Source organism: Sturnira hondurensis, unplaced genomic scaffold, assembly GCF_014824575.4.
Source record: "Sturnira hondurensis isolate 20B ecotype Veracruz unplaced genomic scaffold, ASM1482457v3 Scaffold0005309, whole genome shotgun sequence".
NCBI lineage: Eukaryota > Metazoa > Chordata > Mammalia > Chiroptera > Phyllostomidae > Sturnira > Sturnira hondurensis.
Genome location: NW_028077940.1, coordinates 208,570 through 226,829, shown reverse-complemented (window position 1 = coordinate 226,829; position 18,260 = coordinate 208,570). Strand labels below are relative to the sequence as shown.

The 18,260-nt window shown below is 51.0% G+C and overlaps 1 protein-coding gene across 2 annotated transcripts; it reads right to left on the bottom strand.

Annotated features, from left to right (window-relative positions):
* Nucleotides 1-3,164: 3,164 nt before the first annotated feature.
* Nucleotides 3,165-17,079, bottom strand: ABHD16A (abhydrolase domain containing 16A, phospholipase). 2 transcript variants are annotated; one of them, XM_037046752.1, is made up of 20 exons: nt 16,881-17,079; nt 15,452-15,511; nt 14,686-14,752; nt 14,352-14,438; nt 11,940-12,025; nt 9,750-9,823; nt 9,469-9,591; nt 7,761-7,875; nt 7,567-7,668; nt 6,546-6,609; nt 6,154-6,203; nt 5,688-5,811; nt 5,136-5,240; nt 4,891-4,954; nt 4,418-4,474; nt 4,224-4,286; nt 4,013-4,089; nt 3,809-3,907; nt 3,658-3,704; nt 3,165-3,489 (listed from the first exon to the last, which is right to left on the bottom strand). In XM_037046752.1, the coding sequence occupies exons 1-20, from the start codon at nt 17,010-17,012 to the stop codon at nt 3,406-3,408; spliced, it is 1,680 nt and encodes a 559-aa protein (XP_036902647.1). In that variant the 5' UTR covers nt 17,013-17,079; the 3' UTR covers nt 3,165-3,405. The 2 variants fall into 2 exon arrangements, with proteins under 2 accessions (XP_036902647.1, XP_036902649.1); XM_037046754.1 differs by having other exon boundaries at nt 15,452-15,508.
* Nucleotides 17,080-18,260: the final 1,181 nt, after the last annotated feature.

The following is an 18,260-nucleotide window of genomic DNA, read 5'->3' as shown; positions in this document are numbered from 1 at the left end:
GCCTCCTCTTGAAGCGAAGAGGGCAAAGGGAGACATAATTTCAGAGCGCCCTCTGAACCCCTCCTTGAATGTAACCGCACTGAAAGACCAAGGTCTAGGGAGTTAGGAGTGGACTTGTCCTGAGAGGTCCAGGAGGACTTGCTGTAGAGATTCAGTGACTGCGGGCCCAGAAGGTAGCATGCTGGAAGACTCAAGTGGTATTCGGGAGCTGGGCTAGGCCTTCTCCAGAAGGGGCCAGGCTCACGGTCCTTAATCCCACTCTAATCAAATTTCACTCTGCCTGTCCAGCTGCAGGACTAAACCAGGGCGTGCGGAGAGCTGCAGAGGTACGTTGCCATGGTGACGGGTTCCGAGGTGGCCTTCCAGGGGTGAAGACGTGGACTTTGCAGTAGTCGCCATGGTGACAGCAATGGCTGACATTCACCTTGAGTGCCCCCTCGCCTGGGTCTAGGGATGCTAGAAGGTAAGCAGCCCAGTGAGGAAACAGAGGAGGTTCAACCCAAGGACAGAAAGCCAAGTTTAGGTGAATGGGGTGGGGCTAGGTGATTGGGTCCGAAGTGGGCCAAGTTCTCTTATGGGATCCGTCCAACACCGCTGTATGGAGAGGAACTGAAGAGGGGGTCTTTAACCTGAATATAAATTAATGACTAGGTTCCTGAAAAAGCTAGGATGGCTTGTTGATTGGGTGGATGGACTGACAGACTGACGGACTGACAGACAGACACTTGGCTGTCTCTGATGTCTGGGCCCCCCGCCCTCTGGGGCTCTCAACACCCAGGCTTCCTCACTCATTTGTGACAGCTGTGCAGGAAATACATGCCCCTTCCTTGGGCGTGGAGCAAACCCTCAACCTAAACACACAGACAAGAGTCAAGCCCAGCATCTCATAGTGGGAGTCGCTCAGGGAGAGCCTGGGCAAATTGGATGGGGTAAGGGATGGCCCAGCCTAGCACTCACCTCTTCTTCCCAGTTGCTACCTCTCCTTTCTCCCATCCTCCATCCTCTCCCAGTTTGCCCAGCTCCTTGGAGACAACTGGGTACCCAGGCCTCACCTGTGTCGAAGCCTCACCTGATGCCCAGTATAGCAATGTCCAGAGCCCCAGCAGTCATGGGGCCTGCATCTTAGCCGGTCATCCCCTGAGACTGCTGGAACCCTGTTATATAGAGTGAAGAGTGACAGGGAGCCGGTCCCTGCCCAGGTGGGGGTGAAGGATGGTTCTGAAAACAAACACAGCTGCTGTGACCCTTAGCAAGTGGGGAGTAATTTGCAGGGTGGACTGAAGCCCATGGGCAGGGTGGTCCGGATTTCATACATTGAGCCTCCCCTCTACTCACCTACTTCAGCTGTCCTGAGGGGCTCCTCGTGGCAGCCATTGTTCTCTATAGCGTGTACAGGCAGAAGGGGAGGGAAAATAGCCAATAGCTGTAGAGGTGGGTCAATAGGGCTCCTAATGGCCACGGCCAGGAAGGGGAGACAAATCACCTTTGTCTCCAGGAGGTGGGAGGTGGGGCTGGAAGCCCCCAATTTACATTTAAGGAGTTTCCCTTCATTGAACAAATATTTGGCTTCCAGGGGATTCACTGTCCTGGCAGATTTGGGAAGGCAAGGTTCAGAACCACTAAACTGTTTCCAAGGCCTCACGCCCCACACTTCCCATCCCGTTTGTTCCCTGGGACCGAGGAAAGAGGCNGCCACGGCCAGGAAGGGGAGACAAATCACCTTTGTCTCCAGGAGGTGGGAGGTGGGGCTGGAAGCCCCCAATTTACATTTAAGGAGTTTCCCTTCATTGAACAAATATTTGGCTTCCAGGGGATTCACTGTCCTGGCAGATTTGGGAAGGCAAGGTTCAGAACCACGCAACTGTTTCCAAGGCCTCACGCCCCACACTTCCCATCCCGTTTGTTCCCTGGGACCAAGGAAAGAGGCGCCACGGTCGGCTTTCCCGTGCTGGGAAAAGGCGGAGCATTTTGGAAATGTGGCCACCCACCCCCCTTTTTTTAAAGATTTTATTTATTTTTAGAGAGGAAACAAGGGAGAATAAGAGGAAGAAAAACATCAATGTGTGGTTGCCTCTTTCGAGCCCCCTACTGGGGGCCTGACCTGCACCCAGGCATGTGCCCTGCCTGGGGATCCAACTGGCAACCCCTTCCCATCTTTTAATCCCAAATACCAGGTGTTGTCACTTGACAAATCTCAGATCACCCTTTCCAGTGGAGACACATTATACCCTCCCTTAAGGAGCTTCTGAGCTGGTGGAAACAGACACCTCTGCTGGGACTTCATGCACTAGGGCTGGAGGGAGGCACTGAGATGAGCTAGAAACTGTATCTACATCAGAACATTGTCACCCATATTCAGTATCTTGTTCAAAACAAGGTATCACCCAGGGTGGTAGACCTAGGGATGTCTCATCTGGAAGGCTAGGGAGGCTTCCAAGGGAAGGTGGCCAGGCAAAAAAATGGTGGGTGAGAGAAGGACTCATTCTATTCCATGAGGTCTACCACCTCATGGATTGGAAATAGGACAGGTACAGGGAACTGATTTCCTCAGATTCAACCTACGAATATTCTACCAGCCACCCAAAAAGGCCAAGTGTGGCTCTGGCAGGACACGAGTCCTTGGCACCCCAGTCTCTGGCAGGCCCTGTGTGTGTTGAATAGCAAAGAGGGTGTGAGGAGAGACTTGAGAGCAGGGTGGGGAGGGTGTACAGGGTGTGCTGAGTAAGACATGGGGAGTGAGCCATTCCTTACCCCCCATGGAAACAGCAAGAGCTAAGCGAGGGAAATGGGGGATACTGGTGGTGAGATCATGCCAGTTGGGACTGGAAATCAGCAGAAGAGCTGAGTAGGTGAAATGAGGCATCAGAAAGCTACTGTACACAACAAAGCGTGTGAGTCAGAGCAATAGGAGGAAACATGGCTCCTGGGTGGTTGTATGCAGGAAGGACTGGGGCAGGGTCACGAGACGCCATGGAAGGGCGACGCTTGGGGACCCACTGCATGAGGACAACTGAGGTTGGGGGCTGAAGGCCTGGGGGAAAAGCAAAGATGGGGAAGGTTAAATTGGCTATATGGAGTTGGGGTTTCCCAGAGCCCAGGCCTCTAAGGCTTCAGTCCCTGGCTCACGAAATACTTGGGAAGTCACAAAATTAGCCAACCTGTAGAAAAAATACCTTTTCATTTATTATTAGGAAAACTCCATTCATTTAATGCAAGTGTGTGCCAGGGAGGCTAGGTACTGCCAAATGGATGAGGGGAAACGTGCAAGAGGAACAGTGAAAAGGGGGGTGGTCCTCACTCTTGACAAACTATAAACAGCAACATGAACACAGAATCACAAATAAGAGGGTCCTTCCTTATGTCTCCTCCCATCCCATTCTTCCAGAATGAGTTCCATTGTGATCCCTAGAGGTGCCAGGGCATCTGGAAGTTCTGTACAGGGAGCGGGGTGCAATGTGTGGCCTCAAAGTTGTGCAGATGTTTCTGAGCCTAAGGAAAGAGGATGGGACAATTGGGGTACACAGCACTGCGCTGAGTGGCAGCCACCAGACCCTCCCTCTACCCCCCAGACTCCCACCCATTCAATAAAAGTTACCACTTCCAACTGTCCCCAAGCCCCACATGTGCCCCCTGGCCATTGAGGCAGCCCTAGCTCACCAGAAACAAAGCCAGCTGTTGCCTTTCATGTGCGCTCATGTCCTCCCCTGTAGAGTGGAGGTGGGACTCTCAAACATGGTCCACATATCTGGGCACCCATCCCCATCCTGGGCTCGTCCCAACCCTCTCTTCTGCCTCAGGACCTCCTTACCCACACTCCAGGGGAAGTCCAGCCCGTGTTCTGCCTCGTAGGAGCGGAGGACAGACAGACACCAGTCTTCCTCTACCTCCCATCGGCTATAAAATGAGGCTGGTCACAGAGAGAGATGAGGGCAGAGGACATTGCTTGCCCTGGCCTTGCAACCTGGCCTTGCCAGGCTTTCCCACCCAAAGGCCTCACCAGATCCTCTCTCACCTTCCTCCAGCTGTGAGGACGCCTCCAGCCACTGCCTCACCATTTGAAGACCCTCTTCTGCCATCACCCGGGGATACCTGCAGAGGTAGTGCCAGGACATGGGTCAGAACCAATTCTCTTCACTCCTCCATCCCTGAACCTTCTTCCTTCCTCCTGCTGCTGGAATGTGCACACATGTACACACACACACACACACACCCCCTGCTCTCACCGATGCTGCAGGAGCTTCAGCAGGAGGTCGTTTCCTCGGTTAGACATGATGTCTTCAGGAACCCTGGGGGTGAGAATAATACATTGAAGAGGAGGAAGTGTCTGGATACCTGGGTTTCTAGTGGGCAGAGGTGGGCGGGGCAACCGTCTAGCTTTTTCTAGGATGCAGGAAGGTAGAGGTTCCCAGGCACTCACGTGGTGGTGATGATCTCATCCTTGGTTCTTCGGATCAGCAATACAGGGCCATGGTACCTTCAGGGGACAGAGGAGTAGGGAGGCAGAACTCAGAGGGAGGCAGGTGACAACTGGCCACCCCATTCCTGCACTGGCTGCATTTTTAGCCCCTGCTACAACAGGGACCCGTGGGCTAGACCTTCACCTGCAGGTGCAAGTCAGAAGATTTAAGAAGGGAATGCTGAAACTCTAGCCTTGCTGGCAGATCCCTGCTGGCCCAGGATTTAAGCCTTTGCCTGCCAGATCATAAGAAGGTTCAGGGTCCCAGGGGATATGGGAGAGGTTAGGCCATGTAAGGTGGGGGCAGGGTCACTCAAGGGATTTCAGGCAGAGATCATTTGCCAATCTGTACTTTGGTGCTTCAGTACTAACTTCCACATCTGCACACGCAGCAGAGCTGTACAGGGCAGGAGTAAGGTCGGGCAGTGCATTACCTGCATAGCTGCTCCGCATTATTTAGATTGAGGTGTTGCCTCACAGTCCTGGTCACCAGGCCCCCTAGAGTGGGACAAACGTGAAGGGACAGAAGAGACAAAGCACTTGTCCAACACAAAGGTCTCCACTGTTCATGGAGAGAGAAAACTAAGGCTCCCAGAAAGGAGGTCGTCCTGCTTCTCAACCACAGGGCCACCCACTCCCAACCCTTCCCTGTAAGGGCAGGTCTGGGGGCTATACTCACTCCAGCTATCTGGCATGACTTTCAAGGCCAAGGGCACCAGGTCATCAAAGGAGGCATCCAGGATCACAGCACTAATGTCTGGGTAGGACATGGCTGCCCACGTGGCTGGTACCAGGACAGGGAAGAAGGGGAAGGAGTGAGGGGTTCCCGCCCACCAGGCTAACCTCATTCCACAAATGCTTTAGGCTGACCCCATCCTCCCTACTATTAATAGATTAGTCCCAGGGCTCTCCTTAGCCCTCATACCACTCGGCCAAGGCACTGTCTGGAGAGGATGAGGTGAGAATATGGAAGTGCACTGAAGACAACCCAGAGGAAACTGTTTCCCTGATCTTCCCAGCCCAGGACCTGAGTCTACTTTTGATAATAAGGCGTAAGTGTGGAAGGAAATACAAAGTATGTATGTAAAGGATACCTCCTCCCAGACCACTCAGATCCGTCTCCTTCCTTAACCCTCCACCCTGTTCCTGGACTGCCAGTGCACTTCCCACCCCTCCTTGGGGGCAGGGGGTCCTGAATGTGCCCACAATGTGGCAGGAGGGGGGCTGGTACCAGTGAAGCCTCCGATGGACCAGGCATACAGGATAATGTCCTGGGGTTGGAAACCCAGGCGGTGGATGGCAAACTGGACCACCACATCCATGGCGTTGGCTTCACTCTGTGGGAACGGCACCCCCTGGAGAAGGAAGGGCCAAGGCAGGAGGGGTCAGCACCGCAGGTCAACTGGCCCACTGCTCACATTACCCAAGAGTGGACCCTTCCCGTGCCACTCTGAAACAGAGAACAGATAAAAGAAAAGGGCAAGGGGGGAGTCTCCCTGAAACCACTGCATTCTCTCCTGCTAGCCCCTCACTGTGAGAAGGGCTCCCTGTGACGTGCAATTCCTGGCTTTGGGACCCAGGTCACAGGTGAGTGGGAGCCCCACAGAAATATACACTGTCTTCCCTACCTCCAGTTGCTGACCAGAGGGAGAGAGACCATGATTCAGGAAAAGAAAAGGATCTGGAGGGGGTCTCACCGTGCTGCCAGCAAAGCCTGGATGATTCCAGCCCAGGACTGAGTATCCAGCTGCAACACAGGATTGAAGGGGCTGGGACCTCATGGCCTCCAACCCCAGCCGCCCAGGAGGGGTAGCAGGACATGGGGAGCTCTAATCACCCACCAACTAGAGGCAGCAGAAGGGAGATGTGTTGTTGTGGGGAGGAGGGCAATAAGGTTAGGGAACACAGCCCAAGGGGAGGGATGCAGGCTTAGCAAAGCAAATGGGGCGTGAATTCCTCCCCCACACACCAGCCAGCAGGTGAGGGTTTTAAACTTCACCCACAGCAAGTGGTCAGGCCTGGGGAAGTCATTGTCGGTGGGGACGTTCTGTCCCAAGGGGCAGACAAGAGGGCTGAGCCATCAGCCTACCTTCCAGAGGTGTAGAGACGCAGCCCACCTCATAGAAGCCTGCGTTCCCCTCACAGCAGATCACCTGCGGAAGGAAGCAGGAAGGAGGGCTGGGAGAGAGCCAAGTGGGACCAACATCCCCCTAGTGGCAGAAGGGCAGCCTGTGGGAGCCTCATCAGGAAGAGAAAAGGGTGCATTCCTGTTCTCTTCACAGGGAATGGAAACAATTCATTTCACAAGGTCCAGAAGTTGAGAGGCAAAATAGATGCAAATGCTTAGCGAACTGGGCCCTCAGAGGAATAAGAATGTTTTAAGTTGAGTTGCTCAACGCCCCAGCAGTGTCAATTTGCCCTTGGAAGACAGCGAGGTGTTACGTCTCTCAGGAATGAGATTTCTGGTATTTTTTCCTTTCTGTTTTTGGGTCTATTTTATTCTGTGACTGTTTCTTTTACATAATAAGGCAATCACTTGTCCTCTCCTACTCTGGGTTCAGGTCTTATATCCAGGTCAACTATTTCCATGGTGCCCCAAGCCAAAGCCCAGAAATGATGGGATGTACACAGATTCCCAGCAGTGGGCACAGCAGAGTTAGAACCCAGCTCCCTGGCCTGATGGCTGATGGCTCTTTCCAAGGTTGCTTCATGGAGAAGGCAGAAGACTTTAGTGCCTGGGTTCAAATCCTGGCTCTCCCACTAACTGTGATTTGGGAAAGTGACTCTCTGCCTCAGTTCCACCATCTGCAATGGGCTAACAGAAAGCACCCGTCTTACAGGGTTGTTGTGAAAATTAAATACATGTGTGGCGTGTGGTAAGTGCTATCTAAGTAGTGACTATGATGGTGATTACTTTTAGGTCCTTGAATATCCACTTCTACTCCATCTATTTCCCTATGGTAGGGTTTCCTGCAACAAGAGGTCTTCAGGGTGGAGCTGGAAGAGGGGATTGTTGGCCGCTGTGCTTTCCGAGGCCTGCTGTACAACCGCAATCCCCAGGACCCCCACTGCCCTCCCCAGTCTACCTCTGAGCTCCCTGCTCCTCTCACCAGCTTCTGTCCCTGGGACTGAGCTGTCCCCCGCCGGTCCACAAACATGGTGTCTATCTCATTGCCATCACAGGCCAGCAGCTTTGCCCGGCGCCCATCACACTGAATGGGGAGAGGCAAGGCCAAGTTAAGGACAGACCACACCCTTCAGGGGGCAAAGGGCTGTTGAAGGGTCAGTGGCAGGGGAGCCTCACCTCTTCCACCAGCCGGGCCTGGCCCTGCAAGAGCACAGGCATGAGGGCCTTCTGGAGCAAGTACACAGAGCCCGGGTACAGCATCCGGCGCCCCAGGGTGTGGGCCACCAGGTAGCTGTGGGGAGCATGGTGTTAACAAACCCCCAGCCCCAGAAGGGCCCAGGGAGTGTCCCAGCCCTAGCACTCACAGGCTCTGTGACCGGCTCACCCCAACCTTCACAGCTTCCTTTGCCTCTTTTGGGACTTAATGAAGTATCGCATGTACAAGGCTGGTGTTTTTCAAACTTTCTTTACTGTAACCTTTGTAAGATACATTTTATTTTATTTTTTAATGATTTTATTTATTTTTATTTTTAGAAAGAGGGGAAGGGAGGAAGAAAGGGAGAGAAACATCTATGTGTGAGGGAAACACCAGCCGGCTGCGCCTTGCAGGCCCCCAACAGGGACCTGGCCTGAAACCCAGGCTTGTGCCCTGACTGGGAATCAAGCCAGCAAACTTTAGGTTTGCAGGGTGATGCCCAACCCACTGAGCCACACCGGTCAAGGCTGTAACATGCATTTGATATTGTGACCCAGTATATATAATTCTGAAAATTTTATGAGATATTATATATTACTTTCTATATATGATACATAAAAGCTAAGTTATTATCAAATAAGAACCTGCTAATGTATAAATACAACTTAAGTCCCCAAATAAATACTTGAAAAAAATGGCAATTTTAATTCACTAAAGTGATTTCAAGATTCATCAGTGGGTTGAGATGGGCAGTTTGAAAGACACCAACCAGATGGCACACTCCCTCAGAACAGGGCTGGCCACCTCTCATGCTCTGACTGGTCTGCTGACCGCCACACTGGCGGCACCCGAAGCCCGCACGGAGCAGGTGCTCACACATTCACTGAACGGTTACACTAATCTACAGACACGATGTGGCAGGTGCCACTCCTGACAAAGATCGTCGACCACTTCCAGGCCATCCCAAAGTGGAACTTGTCCCCAGAACAACACTGCTTGACCCCTTCTGGCACCCCTCGCAGAACTCCAACTTCGGCTCGTCCCTCTGACCAGTCAGCACACTGTCAGTCACCATCAAGTCCAGCCCCTTCCCTGGTCTAGAACTTGCCTCCCAGGCACCAGCAACAGAAAGCCGCACTTACTACCTCCAACATCATCAAGCGCCCACAACTACCATTTCTTTGGGCTTTCCCTTGTGCTCTCAGTTCTCCAGACAAAGTCAATGCCACTCAGAATACATCACCCTATGTGACATCACCAATTCTGAGAGGTGGGTCATTTGAGGGTGCACAAACTGCAGCTTGCTCAAAGTGGGATAACCCAGGAGCAGAGGGGCCAGGGCAGGGACACAGCAGCCACTAGCCCCTGCTCCAGCTCCAGCTCTGTGTCCCCTCCCCACCACCAACCACATTCTCCCCTGTCAGCCTCATTAAAAGGGCTTTTGTGTTGGAAATGTTACTATACTACCTCAGCTCTTCCTTCACCATCCGGGAGACTCTGGACTTCTCTGAGTCTCTTTTCTTCACACATGAACATGGACAAACATCATTTTGCCACAAATAATACAAAGCACATGGCACTAGACCTAACAGATGACAGCTATCTTACAATGGAGCACCCAGTCCCACAGCCCTCACTGCATGTCCCTACCACCCCTGCTGATGACCTTTCCTCACTGCTGCTTCTCACCTGGTGATCTGACAAGGCAGCTTCTTGACCTGGTTGAGAAGGGTGTCTGCTGTCCCCCGGTGCAGGGGCTCTGGGCGCAGCAGGGCCACGCCCCGGCGGGAAGGGCCCCCTCGGGACTCCTTCCTGAGGAATGGAAAGATGCAGGGGAGGATGCACTCAGGAGGATGGAGTCTGAGGTCTGAAGGATGGTGGGGTCTAGTGAAAGGGGGCGGAAAGGCAGGCACCAGGGCCCGCAGTGGGGGACTGGAGGGCAGGGATAGAGTCAAAGAACTGAGGCTCACCAGCTGCTGGGCTCTTCCCAGTGGAAGTCAACTGGCCAGCTCCTGAAGTCAAAGTTGTAGTTGGCAAGCTGCCTCTGGAGTGGGCAAAGAGAGGAAGAGTTGGGGATTAAAAGAGAATTGAGCCCTGGCTGGTGTGGCTCAGTGGGTTGAGCGCCAGCCTGCAAACCAAACTGTCCCCATTTGATTCCCAGTCAGAGCACATGCCTGGGTTGCAGGCCGGGTCCCCAGGAGGGGCATGTGAGAGACAACCTCACATTAAGGTTTCCCTCCCTCTTTCTCCCTCCCCACCCCTCTCTAGAAATAAATAGTAAAATCTTAAAAAAAAAAACACCTTTATTTATTTAGAGAGGAGAAGGAAAAGGAGAAAGAGAGGGAGAAAAACACTGAAGTGAGGTTGCCTTTCATATACCCCCTCCTGGGGACCTGGCCCACAACCCAGGCATGTGCCGACTTGGAATTGAACCAGCGACCCTTCGGTTCTTAGGCTGGCACTCAGTTCACTGGGCCACACCAGCCAGGGCTCAATAAAGAAAATCTTTTAGCCCTGGCTGGTGTAGCTCAGTGGATTGAGCGCAGGCCTGCGAACCACACGATCGCAGTTCAATTCCCAGTCACAGCACATGCCTGGGTTGCAGGCCAGTTCCCAGCAGGGGACGCATAAGAGGCAACCATACATTGATATTTCTCTCCTTCTCTCCTTCCCTTCCTCTCTAAAGGTAAATAAATAAAATCTTTTTAAAAAATCTTTTAATAAAGGGGAATTGAGAAGTGGAGGGAGGTCCACCTACGTACGTACCCTCATCATTCTAGGGACTGGCATCCCCCCACATCATGGGGAGACAAGCAGAGGTCAACACCCTCCTGGTTTTCAGATGAAAAGCTCTGACACTGCCAGGAAAATCCAGCAAGAAAGGATGTCCTCTCAGGTACCAGACTGGCCTATCTGCCCTCCTCCTGAAGGGGAATCTCAGTTTGCTTTACCAAATCTAAGACCACCCTACCCGCAGGAGGGGTGGCTGGAGGTACTGGTGTTTCTGAGAGAGGAGGTAGGGGGCTGTCGGCTGGTCATGCTCCCTTCCCCACCTGGTCCTTCACATAATGCTGTCTCCTGGGCTCAGAAATGCCCAGTGCATCAGACTGCCCCAAGCCTGGGTGAGAGGGGAGGAGGGAAGGCTTGCTGAGAGCACATCCTCTGCGCCAGGGCTGCCTCCCTTGCCTCAATGCCTGCAGCACGGGCTGGCGCTGCCGCCCGGACCAGTTTCTCCCTCCCTTCCCCTCTCTCTAAAAGTAAATAAATAAAATCTTTTTTAAAAAAGTAACTTGACTCAGGGAGAGCAACAGAAAATTTGTACAAAAATATAAAGGGCAAAACCAAACAAAATGAAGAAAAGCACTTTCAGGTAGGTTATGGTCTGATCTGGACTTGAATTCATACGCAGCCACTCCCTCCTCTGGGGCTCTTATCCTCTCTTCTTATTTCTTCACGTGTGTAAATGAGGGTAGCAGGGCCACCCTACCAGGTTGTTACGAGGGTTGGAAAAGGCATGTGGAAATTACTCTCCACATTTACAGGACCACAGAGCGCCATAAATAGTGGCTGAGGTAGCCAGTAACACCATCACCAGCATCATGGTGTTTGATCCCAGAAAGTGCTTTGCAGCAAGAAGGAGCTTTATAGGGTCGCCAAGTACCTTCTCAGAGGTGATCACACTCCAGCACTTGCTGGACTGGCACAACTCCAAGGACACTGTGCCCTGGTTTTTCTCCCTCCTGGCGCTACCCTGTCTGTGCTCAGGGCACAACACTGGACATACCAGTCCATCCTGCACCACCCCTGAACAAAACTAGTACAGTGTTCAATGCACACAATGACAATGACCATTTACAGACCTGAGCTGTATGACAAAGAAACCCCTGTCTGAGAAACACTGCATAACATTTCTACATCTAGACAATTCTTGAGGATGGAGGGCAGAGGGATAGAAGACTTCTAGCAGAACATTGCATGAGAAGTGGCAGAAAGGAAAAGTTTGTAAGCTGACAGCTCACTTGGAGAGGGGAGAAGGGACAGAGCACTGTGCTGCAAACACCCAGGCATGGTGAGCGGTAAACACGCCTACACTCCCTGGCAGAGGGGCTGCCAGGACCCTGGGGAGGCACCTGTTTGGAGCCTCTCCTGGAACCTCTTACCTTGTTTTCTGCAGACTGGTTCCTATGTGTGGCCTCCAAGATGGTAATAAACTGCCGGTACTGGGGGTTGGTCCAGCGGCCAATGCCTGGTGGAAAGGGTAGGAAACTGTTAGGAAAGCCGGGAAGCACGATGAGCGGGCTTCAGGAAGAGAACTGGAGATGGGCAAGGAGAAGGCTCCAGAAGGATAAGTGGGAGGAAAAGAAACCAAGGGCCCAGGATCTGGGGAAATGGGAGGGTTGAGCCGACCTCCTTCCTCCACAGCCAGCACTGGCAACAGCATTCTTCCTGCCCCTGCCTCTCCAGTTTGTTTCTTCATGGACTATTGGCCTCTCGCCCTCCAGAATGTTAATTCTCCCCAGTCTTAAGACACTGTCATGTATGGTCACTATTTGCCCTGTTAGCAGTGGGGTTTCTCCTCTTTCTACTGCCTCCCTTGTCCAGGGCTTGCCACTGTCTCTTCTGTACGGTCTCACTCCCTGCCATCTGCTTCGCTGCTCCTGTCTCATAATTACTTCCTCAGAGAACCCAAGTCCCCTTCCTCTGCCCCCAGCACTCGCTCTGTCCCTGGAGATTCCTTCCTCCACTGTTCTCTGGGTCCATTCTTGCCTCCTTCCAATTCCTGGACCGCTCTGCCTCTGCCGCCATGCTACCTCCTTCTCTGAACCAAGAGCCATTCTCAGTGCTAAGCTCCCTTTGCTCTTTGCCTGGCCCCTCAGTGATCACATCTGCTCTCCCTTCAGTGCCAAAGAGTCTCAAATCCTGACATCTTTGCTTCCAATGACCCTACAGGCGTTATGTGCCAGGCACTGTTCTGATATGGGAAAGACAGCAGGAAACAAGGCAAGGTCCCAGCCCTCAGAGAGCTGCCATTTGGCTGGGGGTGGGGTGGGGCTGGAGAAAGACAAGAAACAATCAACGAGAAAATTTCAGAGAGAGATAAGTGCTATCCATAAAACAGAACCAGAATGAACTAGGGTGCTATGTATCACCAGTGGTGGAGCCCAGCAATACTGAGAATGAAGCAATCTACAGAACGATTTGTGTAGAGCCATGCCATTTGTGTGAAAAAGTAAAATGCACCAAAAAAAATGCTACATAGTGTTTATACTTACCATATTTCATAGATTCTAGGACGTTTTTTCACATTTGAAAACTTCTAAATCAGTATGCATTTTACAATACATGGCAGCTGTTTAGATTTGATAAAATGAAGCATATTTCATAAAAGTATAAAAATATGCAAGACAAAACCATACTAGACAATGGCAGTTACTCTGGGGAAAGAGGAGCACGGGCTGGGGAAGGGCCCCATGGGAACAAACACCAGCACTCACTGCAATGCTTTAGAGTTTTACCAAAAAGGTATCTGAAGCAGTATCACAAAGCATAAGCATTTTACTTATTCTTGATATTTTCTTTTCTGAACTTTTGGGTACTTAATCTCCCCGTCCCAAATGTAAAAGAAGTAAAATTAAAACTTAAGACAGAATGAGGGGTAGGAACTACTTTTCAACAGGGTAGTCAAGGAAGGCTTCTCTGAAGCCTAGCTCTGTGGAGACCGGAAGGCAGAAGACCACAGGCAGAAGGTGCCCACCCTGGACTGAAGCCCACCGCAGCCACACGGCTCCAGACCACCACTCCCTTCTTCACGCATCCCCTCATCCAGTTTCTACCATGTGTACTCAACCAGGGACCAATTTGGTTTGTTTCTTCATTTTTTATTTGTGAGGTATGACATACAAACATAAAACATACATTCAGTTTAAAAAACACGAAGCAAACATTTATGTGACCATCGCCTAGGTCAAGAAAGAGAACGAAGCCACCAGAAGTCCTCCCCATCCTGTCCCCACCCTCTCCCATGGAATCACTCTCCCAACCTTCAAGATAACAATGCCCATGATTATGTGCCCATTTCTTTAGTGTTTGCCATTTATACATGCATCCCTTTTGAACTTTATATAAACAGAAACATACTGCATAAATTATTTGGCAGTCAGTTTTTTTCATTCAACTTTACAATTGTGAGCTTCATCTGAGTTGCTGAGTGCAACTCGGGTCCGCTCCCTCGGACTGCGTCAGCGTGCTGCTGGAGGGCTGTACCCTCAGTGGGTTTGCCCATCCTACTATTTGTGGCTGTGGAGCTATCTGCAGTGTAGCATTATTACAAACACAGATATAGATGTAAGTGGAATACATTATTGTAGGGTGTATGCACCTTTTCTAGGTATTAGCAAACTTTTCTACTAATTATTTTTTCATATTTACAACTCAGGCCCTTTAAGGAAAAGATCATACCTTGACCATTCTCAATTATTTTGCCTCAGAGGCCACCACAAAATTGCAGAAGCTACTTTATAAACATTTACCCAGCGATGGATAAGCACAAACCAGGCTCCCTCTTCACCTACCTCGGAGGCAGGCCACACCTGCCACCAGTAGTAGCAATGTCCCAGCGTAGTGAGAAAACGGTACCACTTTGGACATACTCAAGTAACCTGGGAGGGGAGAGAAACTATGTGAGTAGCTTTCCCCACCGCTTCTCCAGATCCTCTTCCCAGCTCCACCCCAAACTTCCACCCCACACCCTCTCATTGGGACAGCCACACCCTCAGAGGGAGAAGATGCCTGATGGAAGAGGGAAGCCAAGCCATCCTTGCAAATCTCCTTTCCCCTTTAGGGGGTTGGCTCATCTGCCAAAAACCTGCCCCTTTCCTGTCCCACCACCTTTGAAACCACACTGACCTTTCCTGTATAAGTAGAAGAAGGCGAAGGGAGAGGAGTAATAAGAGATGGACCAGAAGACTGAAGCCTGCAGCAGAGAGACAGGGACAAGCAATCAATACACAAACACCCCTGCCATTTCCAGGCCTAGGCTGTGAGCAAAGTGGATAACGTGAAGGATATCATGTGAACTACCTATTCTGAGCGTGACATCATGCACACAGTAGGTGCCCAATATCTGTTGAAAGGCAATGTGTCGAGAACATAACAAACTGGTAAAAGTAAGTACAAGTTCTATTTTCTTCCTGTTATCATCTCCGAACATAATTCATCACATTTAACAGCCAGTCTCTCTTTCTACTCAACCAAGCTTTTTTGATTGGCCCTGCTCAGGACAGTGCCTTGCTGGGTCCCAACAAGAGATGCACAAATGTCACCACAGGAACCCTGCCAGAGAGAACAGCTGTCCCTGCAGCCAAAGAGGTTAACTGCCAAAAGGACAGGTCACTGGGGACTGTAGGACTCAGCACCTGTGGATGGTCCTAAGACTAAACAAATTTTCTTCATGGCTCAGGCTGCTCCAGAGAAAGCAGGCCCCGCCCAAGGAGGAGCGCCAAGTGTGCCCGTGCTTGACTGTGTGTCTCTGCGTCGGAGGCGTCTGCCGCAGAGCCTGGCGCATCCCCTACCCCTAGAGGCAATGCTTTCTCCCACACTGGGAAGGATAAAGTTCAGGAGGGCAGCTGCGGCCAAAAAGATGCAGTAGTCCCAGGTGCCAGGGCAGACATACCAGTGCCAGGATGCTGTCGGCATGTTTCTCCAGGGCCCGGGGCTGATAATACGTATCCTGCCGAAACAGATGCCCGAGTTAATGATTCCATCTCCTTCCCCTTGGGAATCCCCAATGTGTGTCCTCTGATTCTATCCTCCAAAACTCTCTCTCCTGGGATATCCCTGGCTCCCAAAGAAACCCCTCTTCTCCAGGAGTGCTCTGAACCTGACTTCCCACCCACACCATGAAAACAAACACCTGGCTGGACTTAGAAGAAAAAGTGAAAGGGATTGGACAACTTTGGCTCCTTTTTCAGGGCCCAGTTTCAAATGGGTTGTGGGAGTGTGCCTATGGGGAGAGCAGGGTTAGGGAAGAAAGGAAAGACACCATGACAACTTTAAGAGGGAAAGAAGAGCAGCATCAGAAGTAAGACCAGGTTGGTTTTAAAAGGGAATGGGGGTGAGCAGGGGGGTGAGCAGTTTGCTGGAGACCAGAAACATAATTCGAGTCTACAGATACAAGAAGAACTTACAGGCACAGCCTACCACTATCCCCAGCTTCCACAAGTGCAATGACCCTGGGGTCTCCAGAGTAGGGTGAGGGTTGAGGTGGAGACCAACAGATAGATGATCCGTTGAACAAGTTATATGGAAATTCAAAACGGAATAGAGAGAAGATAAAACAGAACAGGGGAGGCATCAAGAGGCACTGATTAAGAAGAAATCGAGAGGTTGAGGGCAAAACCATCCAGCTTCTGAATCCGCGCAGGCTGTCTTCCAGGATTTAAAAGTCAATTGGACTGAAATACAGAACAGGCTTAGGGACCAGAGAGGAGAGGGGAAAGAATTTCAGGGGAAAGGGGGAAGGATTCACAGGAACTAGTATAAAAACAGGCTGACAGGGACCAGAGGGGAGAGGAGAGGGAATTTCAGGGGAAAAGGGGAAGGATTCACAGGAACAAGTATAAAGGACACACGGACAAAAACTAAGGCGAGGGAGGTGGGGAATGGAAGGGAGGTGGGGAGCACTGGGGGGGCGGGGTGCTGGGATGGAAGTATAAGACAGAAAACTCTTCTTGAACAATAACTAAATAATTTTTTTAAAAAGAACTAAAAAAAAAAGTCAATTGGGGCGGGCATGAACCACGACCCACGGGGCGGGGGGCCGCGAGAGGAAAAAGCAAGGAGTGGCAGTCAGAATATGAAAGCGGTGGCAAACAGCAATAAAGGAGGTGGCCGGCCCAGCTTTCACGAGTGCAATGACCATGGGGTCTTCCTGGGTTAAAGGCGTGACTTTAACCCAGGAAGTACAAATAACGCAGACTGTGCGCACCACTGACTCGACAAACAGGCTCCCCCTATTTCCAATAATAGGTGCTTCTGAGGAGCAAAGGCCGCAAAAGGTTTTGAGCTGTACCACTTTCTGACCAGGGGAGAACTCGACTCACCCAGGAGCTGGAAGGGGGGCTAGTGACTGAAGTTGAAGTTTCAGGGACGCCGGAACTGGCCCTTTCAGAGTCCCTTCCGCGGTAGATTTTGTAAAGCCGGGGGCCGAGGACGCAGCTCAGCAGCTTCGCCATGGCCCTGGCTCGGGGCCCTAGTCTCCCAGCAGCAGTTCCCCCTGCCAGCCCCCGCCCTCTCTGGCCTCTGGGAGCTGCGTTCCCTTGACGTCAGCACGTACCGGCTCCGCCTCGAGCCGAGACATTTTCAACGCTTCTAGTGCAGGATACCGTGCACTTGGAGCTACGGATGCGGCAGTGGTCAGAAATTACTTGGAGGAATTTGGAACGCGGAAAGTTAGAAAATTATCAGGCATAGTTCGATCACTTTTTTCTAGCCCTCGATACTGGTAAACACTCGAGAGAAACTGGACGGCTAGTATTAGGAACACTTGACAAGAGCAATAAGAAAAGGTTCGGTGCCTAGGAAAACATCTAATAAAAGAAATGCAGGGTTTTATGAAAATAATTATATTAAGTTATTGAAAGAGAAAAACCAGGGCTTGAATAAATGGAGAGCTACCCCATGGACGTGGATAGAAAGCATGGTTAAGATGTATGAAATACTGCTAAAAAAAAAAAAAAAAGATGAATCATCACTCTTAAGCACCGTCAAATCTCAAAGCCATATTGTTGAGTGAAAAAAAAAAGCCAAAGATTACATACATGACACCATTGCATGAAGTTCAAAAACAAAATTTAATGAACAAGTGAAAAATAAAGCAAATTTGGAAAAGTGATACACAGCATAGAGAATCTTTAAAGATTTTATTTATTTACTTTCAGAGAGAAGGGAAGGGAGCAAAAAAGAGGGAGAGAAGCATCAGTGTGTGGTTGCGTTTTGCCCGCCCCCAACTGGGCACCCAGCCCACAGCCCAGGCACCTGTCTTGACTGGGGATGCAAGCAGTGACTCTTTGGTTTGCCGGCCAGCACGCAGTCCACTGAGCCACACCAGCCAGGGCCTCTTTAGCATTTTATTGCAGTAAACACATACACAGAAAAATGCACCAATGCTGAGTCTACGCCTCAGAACCCAGATTAAGAACATCTCCTGGCGTGTGTAGCTCAGTGGATTGAGCGCGGGCCTGCGAACCAGACGATGGCGGTTCGATTCCCAGTCAGGGCACATGCTTGGGTTGCAGGCCAGTTTCCAGCAGGGGCCAGTTCCCTGCAGGGGATGCACGAGAAGCAACCATACATTGATGTTTCTTTCCTCTCTCCTTCCCTTCCCCTCTAAAAAGATAAATAAATTAAATATATTTAAAAAAAAAAGAACATCTTTGCCAGGTGTAGAAGGCACTGTGTAGATCGCTACCAATTGCTACCTA